Here is a 27247-nt window from a genome sequence, read left to right on the forward strand (position 1 = left end):
AAGCAAGATGAAAAAACACTCACACAGATAGAAAGATAGGCTGAGCAAACGATGGGGCCCAATCTAGCTAAACAGAACAGGAAAGGAAGGTTGCTGTCTGCAATCTGCCAAAACCCTATCAAAGACATAAGCCAACAAGCTGATATGAAAAAGACCCTGAAGCAGCTAGGCTTCAAAAACTAAATCAGCACTCAGGTATTTTCAGAAGACAGAGCTAAAGGAATTCAGCACACCCCAGCAGGGAATGGCAGAAATCCAGAAAAACAAAGCAAAACAAAGTCTAAGCACAAATGCAAAAAGCCGAGCAGAAAACTTAGCTTTAGAGGAGCAGGAATTCAGACTGGTCTCCAAGGATCCCACAGAGAAGTCACCCGCAGGGCAGAAGGGCGTCGGCAGCCTTATATCCAGTCAGTAACTCCACTCAGCCAGTCATCATCATCAGACTCAGGTGTTTGATAATCAGGCTCACTACCTTTCTTTACCAGAAGAGGGAGTTCCTCGGGCCTCAGTAGTGAAGGGGAAAATGAACTCACAACAGTACCTCCCCCTTGAGGAGGGGGCACCGAACCCTCAACCACGCCACCAGGGCGATCAGGGTGAGCCCGATGAAAGGCACGCACCAATCTTTTGGCATGAATATCAGAGGCAGAGACCCAGGAATTATCCTCCTGACCATAACCCTTCCACTTAACCAAATACTGGAGTCTCCGTCTAGCCAGACAGGAATCCAGTACTTTCTCTACCTCATATTCCATGTTACCTTCAACCAATACAGGGTCTGGAGGTGCCACCCCCGGAACAACAGGTTCAACAAACCTCTTCAACAAAGATTTATGGAACACATTATAGATTTTAAATGTGACAGGAAGAGCCAAACGAAAAGAGACCGGATTAATAATCTCCAAAATCTTGTAAGGTCCAATAAATCTAGGCTTAAACTTAGGAGAAGCCACCTTCATAGAAATATTTTTTGATGATAACCACACCATATCACCAACCTTAAACTGGGGACCAATGGTCCTATGTCGGTTGGAAAACCGCTGGGCCTTTTCCTGGGAAAGAGATAACTTATCCACCACTTGGTCCCAGATCTGGTGCATTCTCTCCACCACAGTGTCAACACCTGGGCAGGCAGAGGGCTCTACCTGCCCTGAAGAAAATCGAGGATGAAACCCAAAGTTACAAAAAAAAGGTGACATCAAAGTGGCAGAACTAGCTCTATTATTTAAAGCAAATTCGGCCAAGGGCAAAAATGAAACCCAATCATCCTGATCAGCAGAAATAAAACATCTCAAATATGACTCCAAGGTCTGGTTTGTTCTCTCTGTCTGCCCATTGGTCTGAGGGTGAAAAGCAGAGGAGAAGGACACCTGAATTCGCAGCTTGGAACAGAAAGTTCTCCAAAATCTAGACACAAACTGGACTCCTCTGTCAGATACAATGTTCTCAGGAATCCCGTGCAAGCGAACCACCTGTTGTAAAAACAGGGGCACCAACTCAGAGGAAGACGGCAACTTAGGGAGTGGTACAAGATGAACCATCTTAGAGAACCTATCACAAATCACCCAAATAACAGTCATCCTTTGAGAGACAGGCATATCAGAGATGAAATCCATTGAAATATGGGTCCATGGCCTCTTGGGGACAGGCAAAGGCATCAACAACCCACTAGAGCGAGAACACGATTTAGACCGGGAGCACGTCCCACAGGACTGCACAAAATTCCTGACATCACGAGACAAGGAGGGCCACCAAAAAGACCGACTCACCAGATCTCTAGTACCAAAAATACCTGGATGACCAGCCAAAGCAGAGGAATGAACTTCAGACATCACTCTCTTCTTCCACTGGTCAGGAACATACAACTTTCCACTGGGACAACGCTCAGGTTTGTCCTCCTGGAACTCTTCCACAGCACGTCTCAAATCGGGCGAGATGGCAGAAAGAACTACCCCTTCGCCTAAGATGGTAGCAGGCTTGGTCACCACAGGAGAATCAGCAAGGAAGCTCCTAGAGAGGGCGTCTGCCTTGACATTCTTAGTTCCAGGAAGAAAAGAAACCACAAAATCAAAACATGTAAAAAACAAGGCCCACCTAGCCTGTCTAGGGTTCAAGTGCTTAGCCGACTCTAGGTAAATCAAATTCTTGTGGTCAGTGAGGACCACGACTTGATGCTTAGCTCCCTCCAACTAATGTCTCCACTCCTCAAATGCCCATTTCATGGCCAACAGTTCCCGATTCCCCACATCATAGTTACGTTCAGATGGAGAGAACTTTCGGGAAAAGAAAGCACAGGGATTCATTTTAGATGTTACAGGATCCTTTTGGGACAAAACAGCTCCTGCACCAATCTCAGAAGCATCCACCTCTACCTGGAACGGAAGTGAGACATCAGGTTGCCGCAAAACCGGGGCGGAGGTGAATCTTCGCTTCAGCTCCTGAAAGGAAGAAACAGCCTCCGGAGCCAAATTTAACACATCAGCACCCTTCTTAGTCAAATCAGTCAATGGCTTGGCAATACTAGAAAATTTTGCTATAAATTTCCGATAAAAATTAGCAAAACCCAAAAACTTCTGGAGGGCCTTCAAAGAAGTGGGCTGAACCCAATCGTAAATGGCCTGTACCTTGGCCGGGTCCATTTCAATAGTTGACGGGGACAAAATAAATCCCAAAAAAGAAATCCTCTGTACTCCAAAAAGGCATTTAGATCCTTTGACATACAGGGAATTCTCCCTCAAGATCTGGAACACAGTCCAAATATGTTCCACATGAGAATCCTAATCCTTGGAGAAGATCAAAATATCATCCAGATAGATAATCAAAAATTTATCGACAAAATCTCGGAAAATATCGTTCATGAAGCACTGAAAGACAGAAGGGGCATTAGTGAGCCCAAAAGGCATCACCAGGTACTCAAAATGTCCCTCCGTAGTATTAAACGCCGTCTTCCATTCATCCCCATGCTTAATGCGAATAAGATTATACGCCCCCTGTGGTCAAGCTTGGTAAACCAGCAAGCACCTTTAACTCTGGAGAATAGACCAGAAATCAGGGGTAACGGATACTGATATTTAACAGTAATTTTGTTGAGGGCACGATAATCAATACAAGGTCTTAATGATCCATCCTTTTTGGCTATCCCATTGGAGATCGGGAGTCACATGCCCAGGTCCTTCTCGTGATCTGATCGGTCCATCTCAGGGATCTGGAAGCTTCCGGAAGGTCCCGGCTATAAAAGGTTCGCATGGCTGCTTGGCCATGCGCTAGTATAGTCTCTAGTTGCCTACTGTGTGAATGATGATGGATGCCTGAACCTGCGAATGACTCATTAAGATTCCCTCCCTCTGAAATTACGAGTGTGTACGGGGACTTAGGCTTAGAGTCAGCGCCAACTAGTGGCAAGCCACAAGCCACAGCAGCATCATCAACAGTGCTAGCGTCCAACAGTGCACCTGCTACCGGGCATTGTCGATTAGCGGCAGTGTCTGTTGCCACACTGCATTCTGCAGCTCCCCTTGGCGTCCGCGGTAGCGATACTGCACGCACAGTAGGTCTAGACGGACGCTGACCCTTTGCCTAGGGTTCAGCTCCTGTGACCAGATACGGTGCGTGCACTTCTCTGAGACTTGTGGCGTTAACAGGCTCAGGCTTTTGTGTTTAACACATAGGCATCTCTGTGAATTAACAGAGATCGCTCAGCGCACCCGGGTGACGTTCAATCCGCGTGCATCATACCGCCATATTGTATGTCCGCCATTATCTAGCAGCAGTGTTTACACCTTCTGAACGGTGGACCCCGGGCGGTGAACGCACTTTACGTTATTTTACATTTAGTGCGTTCCGCCATCCCTAACAGTCTGTTTGTTAGGGAATCCCCACATGTATTCAGGCTGTCTAGCAGCTGCAAATCATGCAGCTACAGGGACTCAGACATAATTTACGAGCACACCCAAGATACCCGGAGGACACCCGAGCATGCTCGGAAAACTTGAGTAACAAGCACACTCGCTCATCACTAGTGAGGTCACTTCTCTTTTCTGCTTGGCATCTTGGAAACCTTAAACGATTAAAAGACCGAATATACACAGAGCAAATTGTTTTTCCATAAAATGCTTACGTTCATTGTTATGAATATTTTTTAAAGCTTTTTCAGGTGGTTTTCGGAGCAGAATATGGCTGAAAAAGATGTCATGTGTACATGACCTAGAGAGTCATATCTCTGGGTACCAAGAGAGCTTTTCTGACATCAGTGTCATTTATGAGAACTTCTGCAAAATGCAGAAGCTGTACAGTGAAGCTAGACACTACAATATCGCTATCATGTTTCTTCTCTATACCCCCATCAGGGGCGGACACATCAATGAAGCAACGTAAATAGCCACACAGGGGTCCATGACATAAGAGGACAACTTCCACTTCTGGAGAAAATGCAGCTTTTGTCACAGTTATATTGCTGCATTTAAACAGCCTTACTGAATAACATTGATCTGTGTGACTGTCAGTATTTTCTAAGGACAGCACTCGGCCTGAAAATACGGTTGTGTGAATGTATCCTTACTAGTACTCAAGAGCCGCTGAGCCACAGAGTAGCTGTAAGTGGCCATTCTATGGTAACTGAAGGTCTCTCCCACAGATAGACCTGTCAGTCACCTGTGGGTAGTCAGACGGGGGTAGAGTTAAGGCCCCATTACACATAACGATGTCCCAGCGATCCCACCAACGATCTGACATGATGGGATCGCTGGGACATCGTTAGGCTGATCGCTGGTGAGCTGTCACAAGACAGCCCCTCCAGCGATCAGGACCAGCGACGCTGGTTTCTAATGTAAACATCGGGTATCTAAGAGCCGTGCGACTCCTGGATACCCGCTGTTTACCTTGGAAACCAGCGTGTATGCCGGTTTCCAAGGTAAACAGGCTCTTAGATACCCGATGTTCACATTAGAAACCAGCGTCCAGCGTCTCTGATCGCTGGTTTCTCACTGCCAAACGCAGCAATGCGTGCTGGGCAGCGGGAGCCCAGCGATCGAAAAACGGCCCAGGCTGATCGAGCACGATCAGCGATAACCGGCAGGGGGGCCGGTCGCTGATTCCCATCACACACAGCGATCTCGCTGGAGAGATCGCTGATGTGTCAGAAAATCAGCGATCTCGCTAGTGAGATCGCTGTGTGTGACGGGGCCTTTAGACTAGTCTCACCTCCACCTGGACGGATATTCCCTGGCTGGATCTTTAAAGTATATTTTCTCTGAAATGCTGGACTGTTTCAGCGAGTGATACACCTGGCTACAATCATGCCTCTAGCATCTGATTTATACTGCTCATGGCTTGGTGGGTTATCTTGAAAACATAATGGTCATACATGTTAAAAAAAAAATGATAAACAAGTTTATGCAAGTGGAGGTGAAAAGTTAATCTCAAATCCTACCCTTAAAGCACTACTCCAAAATTGTTGTTTTTTCAACCCTGTCATACACTCACTCTCCTTTTTCTTCACCATTTTTCGGCGTCACTCCAGTCCCACTCCATCTTGTGCTCATAAATTCTGAGTGGCCAAAAGTCAGAAGCTACATCACAAGGGCTAGAATGAGGGCTAGAATGAGGCCATACTCGTACTGAAAAGTGACCTCTGTGCAGCTCCATGAAACACTGGAGCGCGCTGGCAGGTCACTCTATGCCGGAGACCGATGGGAGTGACAATTGAAAACAGATGAAGGCGGCGGCAGGTGAGTATCAGACAGGGGCTTACATTTAAAGCACCATTCCATGTTGGAAGATTCACATGGGGAGCATGTGATTCTTTGCATTCACCATAACATAACCATTGGGAAATATTTTTTTCTGAGAACCCTGCACTGTTCCTTTCCTTTGTTAGGCTGTGTGCACACACAGCGGTTTTTTTTTTTTAGCGGATTTGCCAATAAATCCGCTATAAAAACACTAAAAATAAGCTTCCCATTCATTTCTATGCATTTTTCAATTTTTGTGCATATTGAGTTATTTTACGGCGAAAAAACCGCTTCGCGGAAAACCGGACTCCCTTCCCAGAAAAAAACGCGCGGTTTCTGGGAAGGGAGTCCGGTTTTAAGCAGAAATTTCCTGCTACGTGTGCACATAGCCTTATTCCTGCTGGTAATGTATGAGTAACCTGACAACTTGACATTACACAATGGACACACTTAGCTCCAATTGGATAATGTCAGATCAGGTAGCTTTAACCCCTTAGTGATGGGGCCAAATTTTTTACATCTGACCAGTATCCCTTTATGTGGTAATAACTCTGGAATGCTTCAACAGATCCCAATGATTTTGAGATTGTTTTTTCACGACATGTTGTACTTTGTTAATGGTGTTTTTTCATGACATGTTGTACTTTGTTAATGGTGAATTTTATTTCTATATGTTTTGCTTATTTATAGAAACTATCAGAAATTTGACAAAAATGTAAAAAAAAATAAATTGCAATTTTCAAAGTTTGAAGGATAATCCCTTTAATCCAGGTAGTCAAACTACATAAAAACATGTACAAATAACATTTCCCACATGTCGGCTTAACATCAGCACCATTTGTAAAATATTATTTTATTTTGTTAGCATTTTAGGAGGTTTAAAAATGTAGCAGCAATTTTTCATTTTTTCAAGGTAATTTACAAAACTTATTTTTTGAGTGACCTATTCAGGTTTGAAGTGACTTTTGGGGTCCTAGATATTGGAAAACCTCCAAAAGTGATACCATTTTAAAAACAGTACCCTTCAGCATATTGAAAACTGCTGTCAAATAGATTATTAACCCTTCAGGTGATGTTAAGGAATGAGTGCAAAGTGGCATGACAAGAATGAAAAAAATTTATATTTACCATTTAAATGTCGCTGACTTCTGAACAGGCCACTATAGCCAGCCGACTCTAAGGCCAGGGTCACACTAACCGATGCAAAATACGGTCCGTAGTTTACAGGCGTAATACGGATGAATGACCCCTAAATAGTGCTCCGTATGTCATCCGTAAGCAAGGTGTGGTCGCGTATTTTGCGCATGTAAGCATCCGTATGCAATCCGTATGCTGAGATTTTCTCGCCGGCTTGCAAAATGTACATATAATAGAGCCCTATGACAGGTTTTATAACACAAACGAAAGAATAGATATAGACACATAGAATACATATATATATACACACACATGTCATTGAGACACATATATATATATATATTTCACAGAGTTCTACACAGCAGAATAGCCGCTAATTCAGTTGCCGCCTTTTGTCAAATCATTCCCCAACCCGACATGAAATTACACATGGTTACATACAGTAAACCATTTCATTTCATGTTTTTATTTGTATGTCTTTCATTAGTAATTAGATGAGGGTTGATGTGTAAAATTTGGGAGGTGTAGGTGTTAATCTAAGGGGTTAATTCGTTGTTAAAAAACGCTGGAGCCCACACATTTTTTAACAACGAATTAACCCCTTAAATTAACACCTACACCTCCCAAATTTTACACATCAACCCTCATCTAATTACTAATGAAAGACATACAAAAAAAACTATGAAATGAAATGGTTTACTGTATGTAAACCATGTGTAATTTCATGTCGGGTTGGGGAATGATTTGACAAAAGCTGGCAACTGAATTAGCGGCTATTCTACTAAGAAGAACTCTGTGAAATATATATATGTATATATATATATATATATATGTGTCTCAATGACATGTATATATATATATATATATATATGTATTCTATGTGTCTATATCTATTCTTTCGCTTGTGTTATAAAACCTGTCAGTGTGATTTTACTGTATAGCGCACTGAATTGCCGGCTTTTCTAAAGGACACTGGGTGCGTATTTCTCGCAAGTCACATGTGGTCCGTGTGTAATGCGTATTTTTAGCGCACCCATAGACTTGCATTGGCGTACTACGGGCGTAGTACGCTGACAATCGCAGCATGCTGCGATTGGCATGGACCGAAGAATACAGATGAGAAATATACGGCTGATGGGAGCTGCCCCATAGAGAATAATTTTTCCGTGTGTAATGCGTGCTTTTAACGCCTCTCACTCGTCCGTATTCCTCTCTAGTGTGACCCCGGCCTAAAGCCTCTATTTGGCTGTGAATTGGCATGGCAAACATCAGGATCACACAATCATGATCTCAGGATGCCAATGGGGTTAAAGAGGAAGCCCCCATACTCTGTTAACCATTTGTATGATGTAGTCACTATTGACAGAAGCATCTAAGGGGTTAAACAGATTTGGACAGTGCCAACACGGCCCGTGGCAGATACAGCAAGTTGTCAGCTATAGTGTATGGCCAACAGCTGTGGGACTGTCACCTGTATGGGGATGATATTCTCTTACATCTCAGGTCAGTAAAAAGACGTATTGGCTGTCATTAAAGGGTTAAACCACCAGATGTCAATGTAGGAGGAGTAACAGAGGAACATATATGGAATATATTTGTAGAAGGAATAACAGAGGAACGGCAAAGATGTTACGGAATTGTTATTCTATGGGGAATACAAGTATTTTTGCGAAAAGTGAAAAGAAGTGACAAGTCCATTTTTAGAATTTAAGTCCATACAATGAGTAAACCCCTTACACAGCATGTTTATTTGCGAAGTCTGGAACCAAGTTTTCCTCTCCGATATGGCCCATCAGTATACTTGTTTTTTCAAAGCAATATGTTCCTCTCAAGTGACATTTGTTAGCAATACAAATATTACCTTTGCTACAACACATTAGATGTGTTTTCTACCTCAGGAAATTTCAAGATACCAGCTCTGCACTTGTTGTGCTAAATAGGGGTAAATGAAGCATTAAAATGGATCCCGATTTAGAGAAATGTGCAATTAGACCAGAAGTGCAGAGTAAATATGGTGCATGTGTGTGTATAAGTGTGAGAATGACAGACTGGAGCGGCCACCGCAGTGATCTTTGTCCTGTTTGGAAGCTCTCCGCCTCCTCATATCCTTGTCACCAAGTCAACCAAGAGCAGATTATCTGTAAGGGTCAACACATTTCAGCCGAACCTCCTGAAAATACCCCTTCAATAATCAATAGACTTACTATCATACCTGCATTGATAGCATTGTGATCCCTGCCAGCTAATATCTAACAATGTTCCAATTCTCTAGCAAACAGCTCACAGAAGGTCAATCTACTGCGTCCCGACCAGGGCTCGTCAGGGAATCAGATCACAGATGGTATTTTTCCCTAAACGGGAGAAGACAAAACAATTCTAAAGCTAGTTTGGTGAGAAAAAAGATAAAAACGCATTATGAAATTAGCCACAACAAGTTACTCCCATATTCTCAATTAGGAGCGAGCCGCTCCCCAGCCAACTGCCTGATAAGAGGTCGGGTACTCCTGAGTAATTGGCAGTTGGCATTGTTGTGCCGTTGGCCTGAACTCTACCGCCAGATCAGGCAAATTTTGGAAGCTCAGTAACGCTGAAGTTGTCCGGGATCAGGCGCTCTTGCAGTGCGCAGTGATCCAGGTCAACTTCAGATCAGCGCTTCAAAACTCTATTGAAAAGAGTTTTCAAAGATCTCTAGACCAGTGTCCCCCAAATCCAGTCCTCAAGAGGCACCAGCAGGTCATGTTTTCAGGATTTCCTTAGTATGGTGCCTAGGTGATAATTACAGTACCTTTGCAAGCAATACACATTCCATCCCCTAGGCCATACTAAAGAAATCCTGAAAACATGACCTGTTGATGGCTCTTGAGGACTGGAGTTGGGGGACACTGGTCTAGAGAATGAACTGGAGACAATAAAAAATATAATATCAAGGGAAAAGAGATGACTTTCAATAGGAAGTTACAAAAGCACTACCCAATAATACCCATCAATGCAGTTGGGAATAACCCTTTAATTCTTAAATAAAACCTGCAGAGTAATCAGCTGATTGGCTTTAGTAAACTCTGGGGATCAATTGAGAGACATTGCACCCCTGCAAGGGATTTGCAGCATTACACGTCAGCCATTGAAATGTGACACATGAATAGACCTGGTCTATTAGAGGAAGATCTGCTTCTCATTCATGAGTCTTCTCTGTAGCTCATAGTTGGACTTCAAGATCTAGGAACCCTTCTCTTTGATTTGTACATGAACTAATAGGGCCATTGAATAGGGGTTGACTTAGTTAGAAATACCCTTTAATAATCAGGGCACATTCATTAGCTTGGGCAAAATCTACAGTTGCTACTGGAAGGAAGAAGGCCTTGTTTGCGTGTCCGTAATTTTCTCTTAAGAAAATCGGTCGGTGTTCCGTCAGTGATTTTGATCAGATTTTTATTAGATTTACATCAGAATTTCATCAGTTTTTCACTTTCTCCTATCACTCTATGAAAAATATACAGCCTGATCACGCGAGAACAGGCTGGACATGGGTGGGAGGACGCAGGATCGCCTGGTGTGACAGGTAAGTAGCGACCCCCGTCCCCAGCGATGTCGCTGGTGAGATCTGCCTGTGTGGCAGCTCACTAGCGACCACTTAGCGATGTACCAGCGATCCTGACCGCGTCATATCACTGGTGGGGATCGCTGGTGCATCGCTAAGTGTGACAGTACCTTAATATGAACTTTGACATAAGAGAGTACTATTTCCTTGGTATCATCTTAATCATGATGACCAGGGCAGTCATATTTCCATCCAGGTAATTTTTAATGCAGAACGAATACCGAGAAAACAAATCTCTAAACACAAATGTGGAATTGGCATTTTTTTTTAACAATCTCACTTCACTTGGATTTTTTTTTTTCCATTTTCCATTAATCCATATGATTATATGGATGGTGTCATTAAAAAGTATAACTAGTCCCTCAAAAAGCTAGCCCTCACATTTAATGATGAGTGAGTATACTCGTTGCTCGGGTTTTTCAGAGCACGCTCGGGTGTCCTCCGAGTATTTGGGCGTGCTCGGAGATTTAGTTTTCGTCGTCTCAGCTGCATGATTTGCGACCTAGACAGGCTGAATACATGTGCGGATTCCCTAACAAACAGGCATTCCACACATGTATTAAAGCTGTCCAGCAGTCGCAAATCATGCAGCTGAGACAACGAAAATTAATTCTCCAAGTACGCCAAAATACTCTGAGGACACCCGAGCATGCTAGGGGATACCTGACCAACGAGTATACTCGCTCATCACTACTCACATTGCTTGGTCAGCGGGAAAATAAGACATTTCCAACTCTTGAAAGAAGGGAAGGGAAAAATGAAGGCGCAAAAATGAAAAATTGCTCAATTCTTTAGTTGTTAAAGTTAAAAAAAAAACCCATAAAGGCCAATAACCTTTACAAAATCAGATGACACTCGCCACAAGCAAGCACATTCAACTGGCCACTACTCAGGTGGCGGGCGTACACTTGTAATGTTAGACTAATTAAAGCAATGAAGAGGGCTCAACAAATTAATTCAAACCATGTACACACTTCAGTCGGTGAACACTTCTGTTTAAGAATCAGAATTATATTTTTTTTCTCTTTAAAAACACATAAAATAAATTAAAAAAAAAAAGTCCAATTGCCTTTACCATATAAGATAGGACCAGGAAATATTGGTAATACTCATGTCTCAATGGCAAGCATGCACAACAGGCTGCTGTACTCAGGTGGTGTATGTACGAATCTAATATTAGACTATTAGAGCAATGAAAAGGTTCAGAAATTAATTCTAAAAAATGTGCACACTTTGGTAGATGAACACTTTTGCTTCAAGGGAATCTGACAGTAGGATCAATCCCACTAAGCCATTGTATGGACATTCAGGTCATAGAAAGTTTAATAAAATGATACTTTGATATCTGCGATCCAATTTCAGAGAAATCCAAGTTTTTCTTATATGTAAATGAGCTGTAAGATCTATGAGCCAGACATAGGTCTCCACGAGAATCTGCCTCCAGAAATTATTTTTAATAATAGGGGAGTTACCAGCGTGAGACGTGTAACTAATAGTAGAAGTGAACTATGTCTAATAACAAACACGTTAGCACCTGTGAGATGGAAGCAAACATCCATATTATCAGTCTGAGTGCAAAATCCGACAAAACATTGGATCGCAACCGTACTAATGTTATTCTATTGGGCCATGCATGTCTGTATTTTTCCTCAGACAGAAAAACATGCTCACTATTCTGATCGTACTTGGCCATGCAAGTGAATGAGTGCGTGTAAATCATTGGACTGCACTCGGATGACATCTGAATGCAGTGCACTTTTCATACACTTACACAATTGGAGAAATTTTTTTCTCCATCTTCTCACAGAATCAGATTACACTATGATGACACTCTGATCAGAGTCTCATGTTCGTATTTGGCCCAATTCTCTCGGAAGAGAGAATCTACAGCCATCTGCATGAGCTCTTACTATCATACACTGTAGTGATGAGCAGGCAATCCTTGCATCTGTTGCAGCTATCGAACAGCCACAAGACATGCAGCTGCGGGGACTTGAACATATTTTTCGAGCGCGCCGAAGACACTCGGTTAGTACACAAGCATGCTGAGATTATCTTATTCAAGCATGTTCACTCATCTACGCATTGGGATTATGCAGGTGCATAGAGATACACTGTGTATAGCAGCATATTTATATGTCCCTGTATTCTAGAGGTGAAGAAACGATCAGATTGTTTTCTGTTCCCATAAAACTACTACTAAATAATGAAAAACAATTTCAAAAATGTAATTTTCTGCTCTAGTGATCTGATCTGTTCTCCATGGGAATCAAACTCACAAGCTACACCATTGCAGGCAGTAGCTAAAGCTTCAAGCCATAGAAAACTACACAGTACTGGAGGATTTTCTACACTTGGAACTGCATCCACCAAACCCACCAACAGGTTATGCTGGTGCGTAGAGATACATCTGTACATAGCAGTGTATTTCAATGTACCTGTATTGTAGAGGGGGAAAAAAAAGTTTTCTTTTCTTCCTATAAAAAATTGATAGTTATTTTTAATGTGCTTTTATGAAAAATAATAAATATCACAAATCAGCAAATAGACATATTTGGTGCCTATGTAATCACTGTGTCATCATAATAACCCGCACGACACAGCTACCAAATTATTTATGGTGATCGGTAAAAGGCGTAAAAAAATTGTGAAATGATTTTTTTTTCTCTATTAAACTCAGATTTTTTTTTTGTATAAAAGTGTAACCCTTAGGGTGAGTGCAAACAGTGCGGATTGAGCTGCGGATTTTTCCGTGCGGATTTGGTAAAGTGACCTGCGGTTTACCTGCGGATATGCCAGCGGTTTTCCCCTGCAGTTTGACACCTGGACAATAGAACAGGTGTCAAACCGCTGCAGAATCCGCAGAAAGAATTGACATGTTGCGGATTTAAAACCGCAGCAAATCCGCGTGGAAAAATCTGCAGCATGTGCACTGCGGATTTGAAATCCCATAGATTTGCATTGTACTGTACAATGGCAGCAGATCCGCAGAGGCAAATCCGTTGCGGATCTGCAGCAAAAACCCTGAGGCTGTGTTCGTTCACAGCGTGATTGCTGCATTTTTTCTGCGGGTGTTTTCACCACACAACATAATAGCAATCTCCACTTGATACTGTGTTTTTTGCTGCGTTTTTTATGCTTTTCCCACCATATTTGATATGTTTTTGGTGCAGATGTGAAGCAGAATTTTTAACAACTCTTTTTTTTAATAGCACATAAAAGCTTTGATTCTGCGCTTAAAAATGCATTTTTTTCAAGCTCCACATATAAGGTTAAGGAGAAAAAAAACGCACCAAAACCACAGAGCACAAAAGCGTCTTTAGACGCACTGAAGGCAGGAGTTTTCATAGATCTTTCTATGTGGAGCCTAAAAAAGCCATATGTAAAAAACTTACTTTTTAAAGTACATATTCAAAGGTTTCTGTACTATAAAAACACCAAAAAGCAACAACTAAGAAGGAAAAGACGATAATACAAAGATGCAATACTAAGAGAAGATTGTGTAGTTTGGCGCGGGTCCTGCAGAAAACACACTATGTAACACGTGAACACGGCCTGTGAATAAAGGGGAAAAAAAATAATCCCCAGGTATCAAGTAGAGATGAGCAAGACGCACAGATGATATCGCACAAGTCATGGCACATCAAAAACTGCGCCGGGGACACTGGAAGGTAAGAGATTGGCGCCCTCCTGTCCAGCCGCCACGAGCCTGGACAATGGACCAGAGTCCCGTGAATCGATCAGCTCATCTCTAGTCCCAACTGTCCGGGATAGAGTGGACAATCCCAAATTTGGGTCCGCACCCTGCAGTCTTGGGGGTCTTCTAAATGTCCCTCACTGCCTCCTGCCAGGGAAGAAAGAAATAGTAAATGGGTGTAGCTTTAAGTGTGGCTTGGGGTGTGGCTAGGGGTGTAGTAAAAGTTTGCCATGGCGCACTACACGCCTCATGATTTGTCACTTTTTGTTCTTCAAAATTTGGGAAATATGCTTCTACTAATTTTCACTGTATATCCGTTGAATCTTGGCTTTCTCCTCACGGACTGACACTAGCCCTCTCATTTTCAATCTGGCACATCAGCACTGAAGCAGTACACCACAATCATATTAGGCCTTTTTCTATCCCTATGCTGTGTGCTCTGAGTGCTCCCATCCTTACACAGTACTGTACAGGTATAAGATGGCTTTTTTTGGCCAGCCCCTATGTTTTATACTGCCTGTGATAGCCCTCCAGATTGGCTGTACTACACCATGTGATCGAATTGCCGCAGGGCATTATGGGGATGCGCGTGCTGCCGCGTCAGACGCCATCGGCCCGCTCACGGAGTGTGCAGCATTTTTTTTTTCTTTAATTGCGAACCGCGAATCTTGTCGCAGATTGTTCGAATGTGCGTGAAATCGCGGATTTCAGGAAATTCGACTTGATCTTGTTCCTCCGAGGATCGATCCGCTCATCTCTATCGCACATCTATATCTGTGGAGTGAAGGACGCCATTAAAAAAGTTCCGGTAATAAAGCTCCCATGTGTTATCTTTTCCTCTGATAGCCCTCCATATGCTGATAGGTTATCAGATCAGGTGTACAGAAGGAAGCTACTGCGGCACAACACAGGTTCTCTCAAGATGCTGCCAGTAATCACTAATCAGCCCCGATAATCAGTTCACATTCACAACGTGACCCAATGCGCATGGCGTCCAGGTCTAATACACGACTCCCCTCTGTGACATATAAAGTAAGGGACAAATATAGGGAAATGGTCACTAAGAAAGAGTGGAAACAGCTGCACTTATCTTATGGAGGACACTCCCATCTGATGCCCATTGCCAAATCACATGAGCCAAGGAGCAGCCAATGTGGCTGTAGCACTGAGGCCATTCCCTGCAGGTGAAGCTTACCTGTCAGCTAGCAGTGCAAACTTCACAGAGGAGGACTTATCCAGCTCCTTATGTTTTCCTGATACACTCACAGCCATGAATGCGGATGACCAGTACTACTCCACAGCCCACATCTACAAGGACTCTTGTGCATTTCAGAGGAGCCAAGGTCAGGATTACAGCCCAAGCCCCCCAGCATGTCTCTATATGGGAAGACAGCAACCCTCCACCTACTCCAATTCAATGATAAGCCTGGATCCAGGAAGTCCCCCAGATATCTCGCCATACGAGGTGCCGCCTATATCAGAAGACCCTGGTGTGCCCCATCTTCACCATCACCATCACCCTGGGATCCCTCACCCCCAGCATCAAACGATACCTTATCCGGAGGACTCCGAACCGGGACTCTTGGATGAACGGAGCAGAACCATTTTACCTTTCCCATGGATGAAATCCACCAAATCACACAGCTGGAAAGGACAATGGACAGGTGAGTGTCAGGAGGTCTCATGCGTTATAGGAGAGTTGTCAGACAAGGGATGGCTAAAACTGCGAAAAGTCCAAATATTCCTACAATCTGCCAGCAATATATATGGTAATGAGTAGAACGATCCACATGAAGGATCATGGTGCATTAATTAATAATATGGTGGCGCCTACTAATGCATCAGAACACATGGCATCTTCACAACCGGATGAAACTGTGCCCGTTGTAATGAGGAAACCTCGGCAGCACCGTACAGAAGTACACAATGTACGCCAAAATGTACATGACGTTGCCTGTGTACAATCATGCAGCATGTATATACAATACATGCAGAAAGAGGATGACTTTATAAATTATGTATGTGTGTGTATATACATATAATATACACTAGACTTGAACTTATGTGTACAGCATACTCATACTGTATGCCAATAATATATATATCTCATACAGTATGTCACATAGAGGATAAGAATACTAACTATATATATATATATATATATATATACACACACACACAATATGTCCATTTATGTACGATATCAGTATGCAAAACAGACATACATACAGAAGTCTAATAAAGATATACAAACTATACACACATACATATAAAAAAAATAAAGTTCTGATATGAAAATAGTACGTACATTTAGATATATAGTCACATAGAACCTAAAATAACACACACAAAGTATACAATATAGATTGTCCATATCAGAATATAGAACAAACTTACCTACACAAACCATACCTAGCTATAAGGAAATGGAAGACATAGTTACATATATACTTTACAATACATCCAAATACAGAACTACCTTACACACGTGATATACAATATATACATATAAGTGTACAGGCAGTCACAACACTACATGTATATGGAAGTATACAATATATATACATAGATGCATACACAACAGTCATAACTACACACATATATACAGCCTGGTGGCTCAGTGGTTAGCACTGTTGTTTTGCCGCACTGGAGTCCTGGGTTCGAATCCCACCAAGGACAACATCTGCAAGGAGTTTGTATGTTCTCCCCGTGTTTGCTGGGTTTCCTCGGAGTCTTCCAATTTCCTCCCACACTCCAATGAATCAAGATTGTGAGCCCCAATGGGGACAGTGATAATGCCTGTAGAGCTCTGCGGAATATGATAATGCAAAATAAATAAAATAGTAGAGTGTACAATATAAGCAAGCACAACAGACAGATGTCTGTATACATTCCATAGATTATTCATTGCCTATATATCGTACATATTCTCATGGACATATTACGGATATACACAGACTACATACAAAACGCCTACACGTTTCCGCACATGTCCATTTTTTCCCACATATTTCTACATGCGCACAGTAGACACATATAGCTATGTACACAATCCCACACCGTCCTCATTAGTCATGTTCCCACCGTACATGCACCTTCAGGAAACGCTCCGCGTGACTGACAGTTGTTGGAGCAGACTCTCTCCATATTGCTCTATCTCGTCGTACAATGTTATCGCAGGTCCCATTATACACTTTTTGTCACGCCTGCAAGGCAAATATTTTTTTAATCACACTGTTCAAATATAGTTTTGAAAATGTATATTCTAGTAATTTTCCTGGCAGATATGTCTTATATCCGCTGCCCTACAACCCTCAATATCCAGTATGCACAGCCCACCAGACTGCAGGGCTATGGAGCCGGGACCCAAGCTCACATCCACTATCCCGACAGAACGCAGTGCCCGTCCATGTACTACAGAGCGCGGCCCACCGGTACATAGCGGGACCTGTATAATGGAGCGAAGCAGCAGGAACACATGGGAGGCACATCCGGAGAATGACATGAAATAATATATAACCCTGGGAAAATAAATAAATTATATATATATATATATATATATCAGTTGTACAGGTTTGACATTTACAGTGTATATTTACAATATATACACATTTATAATTATGTTCTAAAAAAACCCAGTGATTTCTAGACCCCTCAGAAATTACCATACTTTTGACATTTCTACTCGCACGATGAGGGTTTTTACTTTTTACTGCATGTATTATTTGCATGTAGTCTATATAATCATTTGTGTTTTGGGACCAAGTTCAGCATTTTGCCCACATTATGAAATATTTATTAGAAATTCTATCTCTTACTTTGATCAAAATAGAAATTTGTGTTAATTGATTTGATGGGGGGGGGGGGTTTTCCTTAACGTATCATGGATTCATTATAATTCCACAAATAAAAGAAAATAATTTACTGTAGACTGAAAACCTGTTACTGGAGAGATGATTAGTTGTGAGGATTTTTCTGTTGCAGTGCTGCAATATATGCAATAAATGCACAGGCGTATACGGATGTCTTAAGATAGCCATACACTTAACAATGATAATAATAATTTATAGCTATATTATATTTTATTATACGGATGTGTTAAAGTTAGCCATAGCCTTAATAAATAAATATATATATATATTACCGTATATTATAGGTGTGCGATATATATATATATATATATATATATACACACACACACACAAGCACACCCACGCATATACAGATCTGTTGAAGATAGCCATACCCTTAATAATAATACTAATATGGATATATAGGTGTATAAAAAATATATATATTACACACCTATCTATCTACCATATATTATTATCATCATTAAGTGTATGGCTATCTTAAGGCATCCGCTAAATTTTCATTAATGTTTAGTAGCAGACACCGGTCAACACATTTACAAAATCTATAAATATATATATATAATATTAAGTGTTTCAGTAAATCCAGTGTCGGTACCGTACATTGCGCTACTTTGCTAATAAAGATGATTATTTCAGTACATTTTAACTGAATTGCATATAATCACAGATAATCTTTCCTCATCCTCATGTAAGACATAAAATGATAGAACATGTACAAAATGCAAATTCTTGCATTCGATATATAACGGGAGACCTGAACGTCACTGTCGATGTTAATTCTCTGCTCTTCTTTCCTTTTATATCTGTTCTTTTTTTTTCTTCTTGGGTATGTGTGATGAATCATGTAATGAGAGAGAAAAAAATTAATTTTGGGAAAAATAAAATGAACTCTTATTTTTAAAATATCAAATGTCTGATCAGAAATATTAAAAGTAAATTTGTTTGTCCCATGGGGCAGATGCAGTAGAAATGGCTGTGACTGTTCAACTCTTGTCTCTTTCCTTTTTTTTTTTTTTTTTTTTTTTTTTTTTTTTTTTTTTTTTTTTTGTGAAAGCAAAATGTCCTTTTGGACAGGTTGATTATGTTAAAATTGCATAATTGTAAGATCAAAATAACAAAAATATTCTGGAACGCTTTGATTCTTTATTCTGGTCCATACTTATCAACCAATTTCATATATAATAATATCTCATTTCAATATTTTAACGGAAAAAAAAAAACATGTTAGTATTTGACTTCTCAAAATGATGATACATAAGAATGCATGAAATAATTAGTATAAATGCTTAAACCGGAAACCATTGCTTATAAAAAATATAATAATCATGTACAACTAAAAAGTTATTATATTGTGGTACCGATGCCGTGTTAGCCAGAAAAAATCTATAGAAATACTTTTATGCCCCAAAAAGCAAAAGCATTTTAATACCTTAGAATATTGTTGTCTTTTTGGGCATAAAAATATTTATTTAAAAATGGAAAAAAAAAAAATTAGCATTTAAAAACTAATTAGGCTGCTAAAAATAATAAATATTAGCAGAAATGTCTATAATAATGGCATTTTAAATTTATTAAATTGTCGGGAAAATTTAACAGCTAAGTTTTCATTGAATTTGTATTTATCGTGTAAATCTTGCAGGTATTTGATAATCTGTTAACGATTAAACGTTGTGAGAACACCCCATTACAAAGCAATTTTTTTTTTTTTTTTTTTTTTTTTTTACAATGATCCTATGTTTTCCAAACATTATCAAATAATTTTTACTAAAAGAAGTAAATGATTAAAATTTAATTTATTAGCAGCTTACATTTTTGGCATTCCCCCTTAGCTATCAATATGAGACTTTAGCAAGAAAAATGGCAAAATAGCATTTTGTCTGAATGGTCTTCAGGGCACAAAACTGTTTTTGGGCCAAGTGTGATCCGACAAAACATCAGATTGCACCTCGACCAATGTTATTCTATGGGGCCGTTCACATGTCAATTTTTTTTTTCTACGGACTGAGGCGGTCTGAGGAAAAAATCGTAGCATGCCTGAGTTGAATATGTGGATGATATCTACTACATTACTATTTTCCCAGACTCCCACAATGGAGAAGATGGAGAATTTCAGCTGTTTGCCTCCCTAGGCAATTGCCTAGGGAGGCAGCAAAAATGGGGCGGCACAGAGAAGAATAATGTTATTTATTGCCTATTTTTGTATTGTGTTCAGCCACTTAATCCTGGTTACAAATACACTTTTAGCCAATGAAACCAGGGAGGTATTCTAATCAGGACTAAGCGGATACAAACTGGGCCTGGGTCATCATTAACTTTATAGACCCTATAATGCCTCCTGTACGCAACAAAGTCCTACGCGAAGAACTTACAACCGTATGGTGCCATCCCATGGCGTTGTGTCCTTCTCTGGAAGCTATAGAGAACACCTCTGATGCTTCATCTGATGAAGCACAGGGAGAAACAATCGCTTTTAGTAGTAAATGGGAGCTGTGTTATGGATCTGTACAACACAAATCTGTAATATAGCCGTTTCATTTTTTTTATTATTATTATTGTTACTATTATTTCTTCACTCTACATATGCAATCTAATTGGACAGGCGATGCATGCTGCAATGATTGGACTTTTTTTTTTTTTTAGGGTTCGCTCACGAATTGCGCTCGGACCAATGTTATTCATTGAGGCAGTGCAGATTTTTATTTCTCAGCTGTATTCTGCATGAGAAAAAAATTACAGCATGCTGAGATTTCTCTAAGGCCAGGGTCACACATGCGAGAAACTCGGACGTGTGAGAATCGTCTGAGTTTCTCGCATGTGTGACCCCGGCCTAAGAAAAAAATCGTCTCGCTCTTCTGGATGAGAATAGGATCTTTTTTTTTTTTTTTTTTTATTACTATCGTGTGATTGACCCCTAAATTACACAAACAGATTTCTTTTTTTATATCTTTGCATATTATTGAGACGAGTACAAAAATTGGCTTTCTTTTTGTGTAGTCTGTAACTTTAAATTCTTATAATAGTGAAAAGTTCACACTGAATATGTTCACATCTGCGCCGTAGCCTCTGTCACAGATTCTGCCAAAAAAAAAGTGGACAAAACACAGGTCATTGTTGGCTTCCATCATGTATGAGTCCGAGATGCCGTTATTTTTGTATTCCCTTCCTTAGAACAGGAGAAGGGAAATAAGTAGTCCAGAAGAAAAGTATAATCAGAAGCTTTTATTGGCTAATTGAATTCTTTATATCTGTTTTCCTCCTTTTCTCTGTATATTTTAAATCTAAATATATAAGTAGGTATCATAGGTGCATGAACCCTAAGAGGTGGAAAATATGAGTGTAGGCAGTAATGCTCAGAGATACTTAAAAAAAGACTTGGGCGGTGTTCACACATTGTTCAATATTGCCTTGTTATGCATATATTTATGAACAATTTTTTTACGGATAGATTTATGTCATAAACTTAGGAAACTGTATGTGATCACGTACATGTCTTATGAAAACAGATCAGACACGGACGTAAGAAATGGAGGCACGAATGGCACATGGATAAAATCTGATAAATTAGAAAAGGTTTCTGGATGATTTTGCATCCGCTCGTCTGCAGGCGTCTCAGAAAAAGTAGACTTTGAAAATTCGGTTATAAATTCTGCGTCTCAGAAGATCAGTCTGAGGTGGGTCCTTTATACGTGTGTGTATAGACAAAGACCTCTCCGTCTATGGGAGCAGGGTGGGGAGAAGCCACCAGGGACCAACCTCAGGCTAGTCATTCAGGACACATAGTCCCCGGCTGCCGGCTTTTCAAAGTTAAATGCCGCATGACTAGGGCTAGTTTCACACTTGATTTGACTAGAGCACAGCTTCAAGATTTCCATGAGAAATGGAGGCCGTCATTATGCACATGTGAACGAAGCTTTAGGATCTGTTCACTCTGGTATCATGGTTTCCCCTTGTAATGGAAACTATCAGACAATGCTGGATCAGACTGTATATATCAGGATCATATCACAACCCATCTGATAGATTCCTAAGTTGCTTCCAGGCCGGCCAGCCTCTGTTCCATCTGTAATCTGGAATTCTGAACTGCATTTACCAAGCAAAGTAAAGGTAAAAGAAACTGCACCCAATTGTGTCTTTGCCTCCTTCCTGCAAACTCTCCAGCACTGCTACATCTCTGTGCCAGACACTACACCCTCTTCCTCAACACCTTCCCTCTTCATCTACTCTGCCCTGGGACTACAGCCCTGCCTGTGGAGGGCTACACCATCATTGCTGCGCCACACCATCTGTCCCAGAGGATCTGTTTGCAGCGTTGGCTTAACATCTTCATTGGCAAGCACCGCAGATGGCGTCATGTATCATCCACTCATAAACTTTAATCATCAGCCACACTATTCTTTTACATGGACGCCCAGGGCCACGGACCGGGTCACCGCTACTGTGACACTTCCCTCTGAGATACCGGCCCGGTACCGAGTACTCCACTGCCCTGGCAGGCGACCCATACGCAGGCCCAGAGGAACCACGATAGGGAGTGTGGACAGGGATGTGAGTAGGCCAATGTCCCTGCAGGGAGGAAGAAGAGGAAATACACGCAGTGATGCCAGCATTACAGTACCCCACCCCCTCTCATCTTCAAGCATGCAAGGAATCACTGCAGAAGAAGTGAGGCATCAATACTCTTCTTGGACTCCCACAATTTCTCTTTAGGGCCAAATCCTCTCCAGATCACTAGACCTTCAGGCTGAATTCGGTCGAGTGCTATCCGATGTTTTATTGGATAGCACTTGGAATAATGTTATACTATGGGGCAGTGCAGATCTGTTAATTTTTGTTTTTTCTTGTATCATTTCGCCATGAGAAAACAATCCCAGCATGCTCCTAAAGTGATTCCTAAATTCAGATCACGCGTACCCATGCAAGTATATGGGTGCGTGTGAAACATTGGACTGCACTCGGATGTCATCCAAGTACAGTCTGACATCTATTGACTATGACAATGGAAAAGATGGAGAAATTCAGTTTTTTCATCTCTATGTGGGGAATGTGACTTGAGGGACAGACTTGAATGGGAGTAGGAGGGAACGATTTGTGCACTACAGATGGAGATTGGCAATGACAGGTAACAGCAGGGAAAGACAGAAAAGGGAGTGCAGTACTGAAATTTGACCACAAGATGGCAGGGGGAGTGTAGTTCAGGACTTAGCATCATCTTACAGCTATAGAAACTGCTTAGTCATGGGGGGCAGGGAGATAGGAACCCAGGAGGGAAATTCCCAGTGAGAGAGGGGATAAATAAGACTGGTTGGGGTTCCAGAGGTTAGGTTAGTCCCGGGAGGAGCTCAGCAGAGGAAGACTCAGGACAGAAGATGGAGAACGGTGAAGAGCTCGACCAGGGGACTGACAGGAGAAGACAGTAAGGGGGGTGGCCCTGACACGACGTACCGCAGGACAGACTAGGCCCCAGGGGTACCGATTGGACGACGACCTCGGGCCCCAGCAAAAGATCCGCGAGGGACGTCGTCATGACTAAAGGAAAGGTGAAAGGTACCCGGGCCTGGAAACTGAGAGCTGTAAAGGAACTGCGGTGCATGGCTAGGGTCGTCAGGAGGACGGCCAATAAACCCGGATCTGTTACAAGTGAATTCTGCCTCCGTCTCGTCTTTGCATCGTCCAGTCGTGGTAAGCAGTGGACCACACCCCAATCCAGCCCCCTACCACATCTACACCAGTGATACGATTGCCACATGCAAGAGAATCTGATCACTCTCAGATGACTCTCAGCTCAAACTCTGATCAGAATCTGATCCAAGTGACATTAGCGTAATTTAGCCGATTCGCTCACATACCCGCGTAGATTTTGCAGCAGAAGATGCTTTATGAAAAAGATAAATACCAAAAACACTGAATAAAATATCCCAGTACCAGAATACTGATTAATAAATAAGGTAAACTCCCATATAACAATTGGAGATAGAAAACACAAGGAGCAAATAACCTCAACAGGATAGTATCAAAATATAATATTTTATTTCAATCATAAAAATATTTATATATTAAAGTATAAAACATTCCATATGGACAAAGAAGTATATAGAAGGACACAAACAATGAGAAAAATCTGAGGCATCAAAAATATATAGACCGGGTACAAGACCACTGAATTATATCCAGGCCATCAATGCACACAATCTCAAGTTCTATATATTTATATATCAAGTGCTTTATCATCCATCTATCATACACTGCACTTTATATAAATATTTTTATGATTGAAATAATAAAATATTATATTTTGATACTATCCTGTTGAGGTTATTTGCTTCTTGTGTTTTCTGTCTCCAAGCTTTATGAAAAAGGCAGTTTTTCCTGACGTGTTGTCTTTGTTGTTGTTTGTGTTTCTTTTAATTATATATATGAAATGGTGGTAATGCAAAGCCCCCTGAAGCAGATAAAAGTAATTAGAGGAGGCTGAACACATGCACAGCAAGTTGGTCTAACATTATAGTGCATGTGTTAATATTATCATTTATTTTTTTTCTTTATGTGCACACGGTGTCATATAGATTCAGGTACAGCCGCTGAATCCTTCCAGTGAAAGCTGCTTCAAAAAAACTCAGATGGCGTCTTTAAAGGGAATCTGTCACCTATTTTTTCACATATAAGCTGCGGCCACCGCCATCACGGGCTTATCTATAGCATTCTGTATGATGTAACCTGACAGATAAGAAAAACGAATTATATTATACTCACTGGCAGAGCAGAGTCCTGCAGTGCGCAGGCTCTGGACCTCTCTGACCTTTCCCGACGCCTGCGCACTGCAGTACTCTGTCTGCACCAGAGCCGTAATGGGAAGCAAAGAAGAGGACGTCATCACTAGAAGATGGGAGGACCCAGACCACGACACCCATCAGACCCGGACCGGACTGCGCCCCCCCCCCCCCCGTTGAGTATAATATAGCTCGTTTTTCTCATCTATCAGGTTACATCGGGGGCTTATCTACAGTATTACAGAGTGCTGTAGATAAGCCCCTGATGGCGGCGGCCGCAGCTTATATGCGAAAAGATAGGTGACAGATTCCCTTTACTCTATACTGTATAATATGGAGAGAGCAGCTTCCCAGCGGAAGTTGCTTTAAGAATGAACATGTTTCTGTTTCTTCTTTTAACTGCTTCAGGGTTTTCCGAACTCTGAAGTGGTTAAAAGAAGTGACATGAGATGGAACATTGTGTTACTTTTATGGGGCACTTTTCTGGAACTTTTCAGGCGGACAACCTGCAGAATTTACTTGAAAGGGATCGCTCCCACTTGCGATGATAAAAATCGGATTGCATTCGGACCAATGTTTTTCTATCACTGTGTGTTCATCTGCAATAATTTTTTTTTTTTTTTAATTTTTCCCGGCTCGGAACACGATTGGACTGGAAAAAGTTACAGCATGCTTTGATTGTAATTGAAAATCGAATCGCATTTGGCAATAAAAATCAAATAGTGCAAGAAAAAGATCGCACAGCACTCGGACAATGCAAGTGCTGTCCGATATTTACACATCAATGTACTTTGGAAAGCCAGCAACTCATGTGCCGCGAACAGTAATATCACAGCAGGACCTGACAGGGTAGAATAGATATATACACATAGAATAGATGTATACTGTATATAGATGTCAGTGACGTGTGTGTGTGTGTATAATATATATATATATATATATATATATATATATATATATATATATGAAGAAAAGCAGGCAACGCAGCAGTTTTGTAGTGTAAAATCACAGTAGGAGCCGATAGAATAGATGGATTACATACAGTCACATATACAATTAGTACAGTGTGTGTGCTGCTTACTGTACATGTATTTAATTAAATTATTTTTCTGAAAAACAATGCGTGGGCTCCCACGTATTTTTCTTAACCAGCAGAGGGAAAGCCGACAGCTGGGGGCAGGTGTTTATAGCCTGGGAAAGGGGTAATATCCACGGAGCTTCCCAGGCTATTAATTTCAGCTCACAGCCCCATAATTAATAACCAAAGCTCTCCTAATCACAGTGCAGTCAGAAAGGTCCTGGGAGTTTACAGCCAATTAACTCCCTTCACCTAACTGATGGCAGCGCGAGGGCAATCCATTTTCCCAAGACGCTCGCACTGGCATCAGTTAGGTGAAGTGAGTTCATTGGCTGTAAACTCCCAGGACTTTTCTGACGGTATTGCAAGTGTGAGAACTTTCTCATGCTCTCAGTGACGTCAGACAGGTTATAGGAGTTCACCTTGAGACACTGGGCAGCAGTAGCAGATGCTGCTCATTGTCTCTGCTGGATGGCAGGCTGAACAGTTGCATCATGCAAACATACAGCCTGCCATCTAGATGTAGCAGAGCTAGACCTGTCATGGGACAAATGGATTATCCTCTTCTGAGCGGACAGGTGAGGAATGTTATTTATTTTAATTCTCTTGCAGGGGACAATAGCGTCACTGGAATGTCCGATACGGTAAGTATGGTTTAATTAAGATTGATTAAAGGAGTCTTTCTCATTCTTTCAATTAATGGACTTTATCGCAGCAGAGCAAGAGTCGAGTGTCATTCGCTAGTGGGACCCCCAGCCTAAAAGTTTAAATCTGTCCTATTTTGTATCATCACTGAGCTTCAGCCCAGCTTTCTCAGCATTAGGCCAGAGGCAAACTAGCGAATCACATCCTATGTGAGAGCATCAGATGCAATATGCTAATGACCCTCAGCTCCTGTGCTGCTGCGAGCGGGAGCAAAGCGTCAGTGCTCTGTGCTCCGATCCTCTAACATCAGAGAATCCGAGCACAAGTGCGGAGGAGACCATCTCCTCTGTTGCCAGCGTCTGCAGGAATGCACTGCACTCGGGTGATATCCAAGTGCAATGAGATGTTTCATGGATGCATGGGTGTGTGCAATCCAAATGTGGCATGCAATCGCAGCATGTGGCATAATTTTTTTTCATCCAATCGGAGCAGGAAAAAAATTGCCTTTGAGAACACAAGTATAGGATTAAATTGGTACAAATGCAATCTGATTTTTTTTTTTTTTTTTTAATCTGATTCCATTCGTCTGATTTAATCAGAAGTGGGAACGAGCCCTTCGCAGTAGTTTCATGTATCATCACTGACCTGCATCCCAGCTTTCCTATTATCAACAGCTATCCCAGCATTGGAAGCAGTCCCAAAAAGTATCACTACTGAACGG

General features: G+C 41.5%; 1 protein-coding gene across 1 annotated transcript in view; it reads left to right on the forward strand.

The window, feature by feature from the left end:
• Positions 1-15235: 15235 nt before the first annotated feature.
• PDX1 (pancreatic and duodenal homeobox 1) overlaps positions 15236-27247 on the forward strand; it is a 62493-nt gene continuing 50481 nt past the window's right edge. Inside the window, exon 1 of the mRNA XM_073583143.1 lies at positions 15236-15825. Within this exon, the coding sequence (XP_073439244.1) occupies positions 15294-15825 (532 nt within the window). The 5' untranslated portion in view covers positions 15236-15293. The remainder of the gene's footprint in view (positions 15826-27247) is intronic.

This window comes from Dendrobates tinctorius, unplaced genomic scaffold (genome assembly GCF_039654945.1).
Source record: "Dendrobates tinctorius isolate UK_male_01 unplaced genomic scaffold, ASM3965494v1 ptg000075l, whole genome shotgun sequence".
NCBI lineage: Eukaryota > Metazoa > Chordata > Amphibia > Anura > Dendrobatidae > Dendrobates > Dendrobates tinctorius.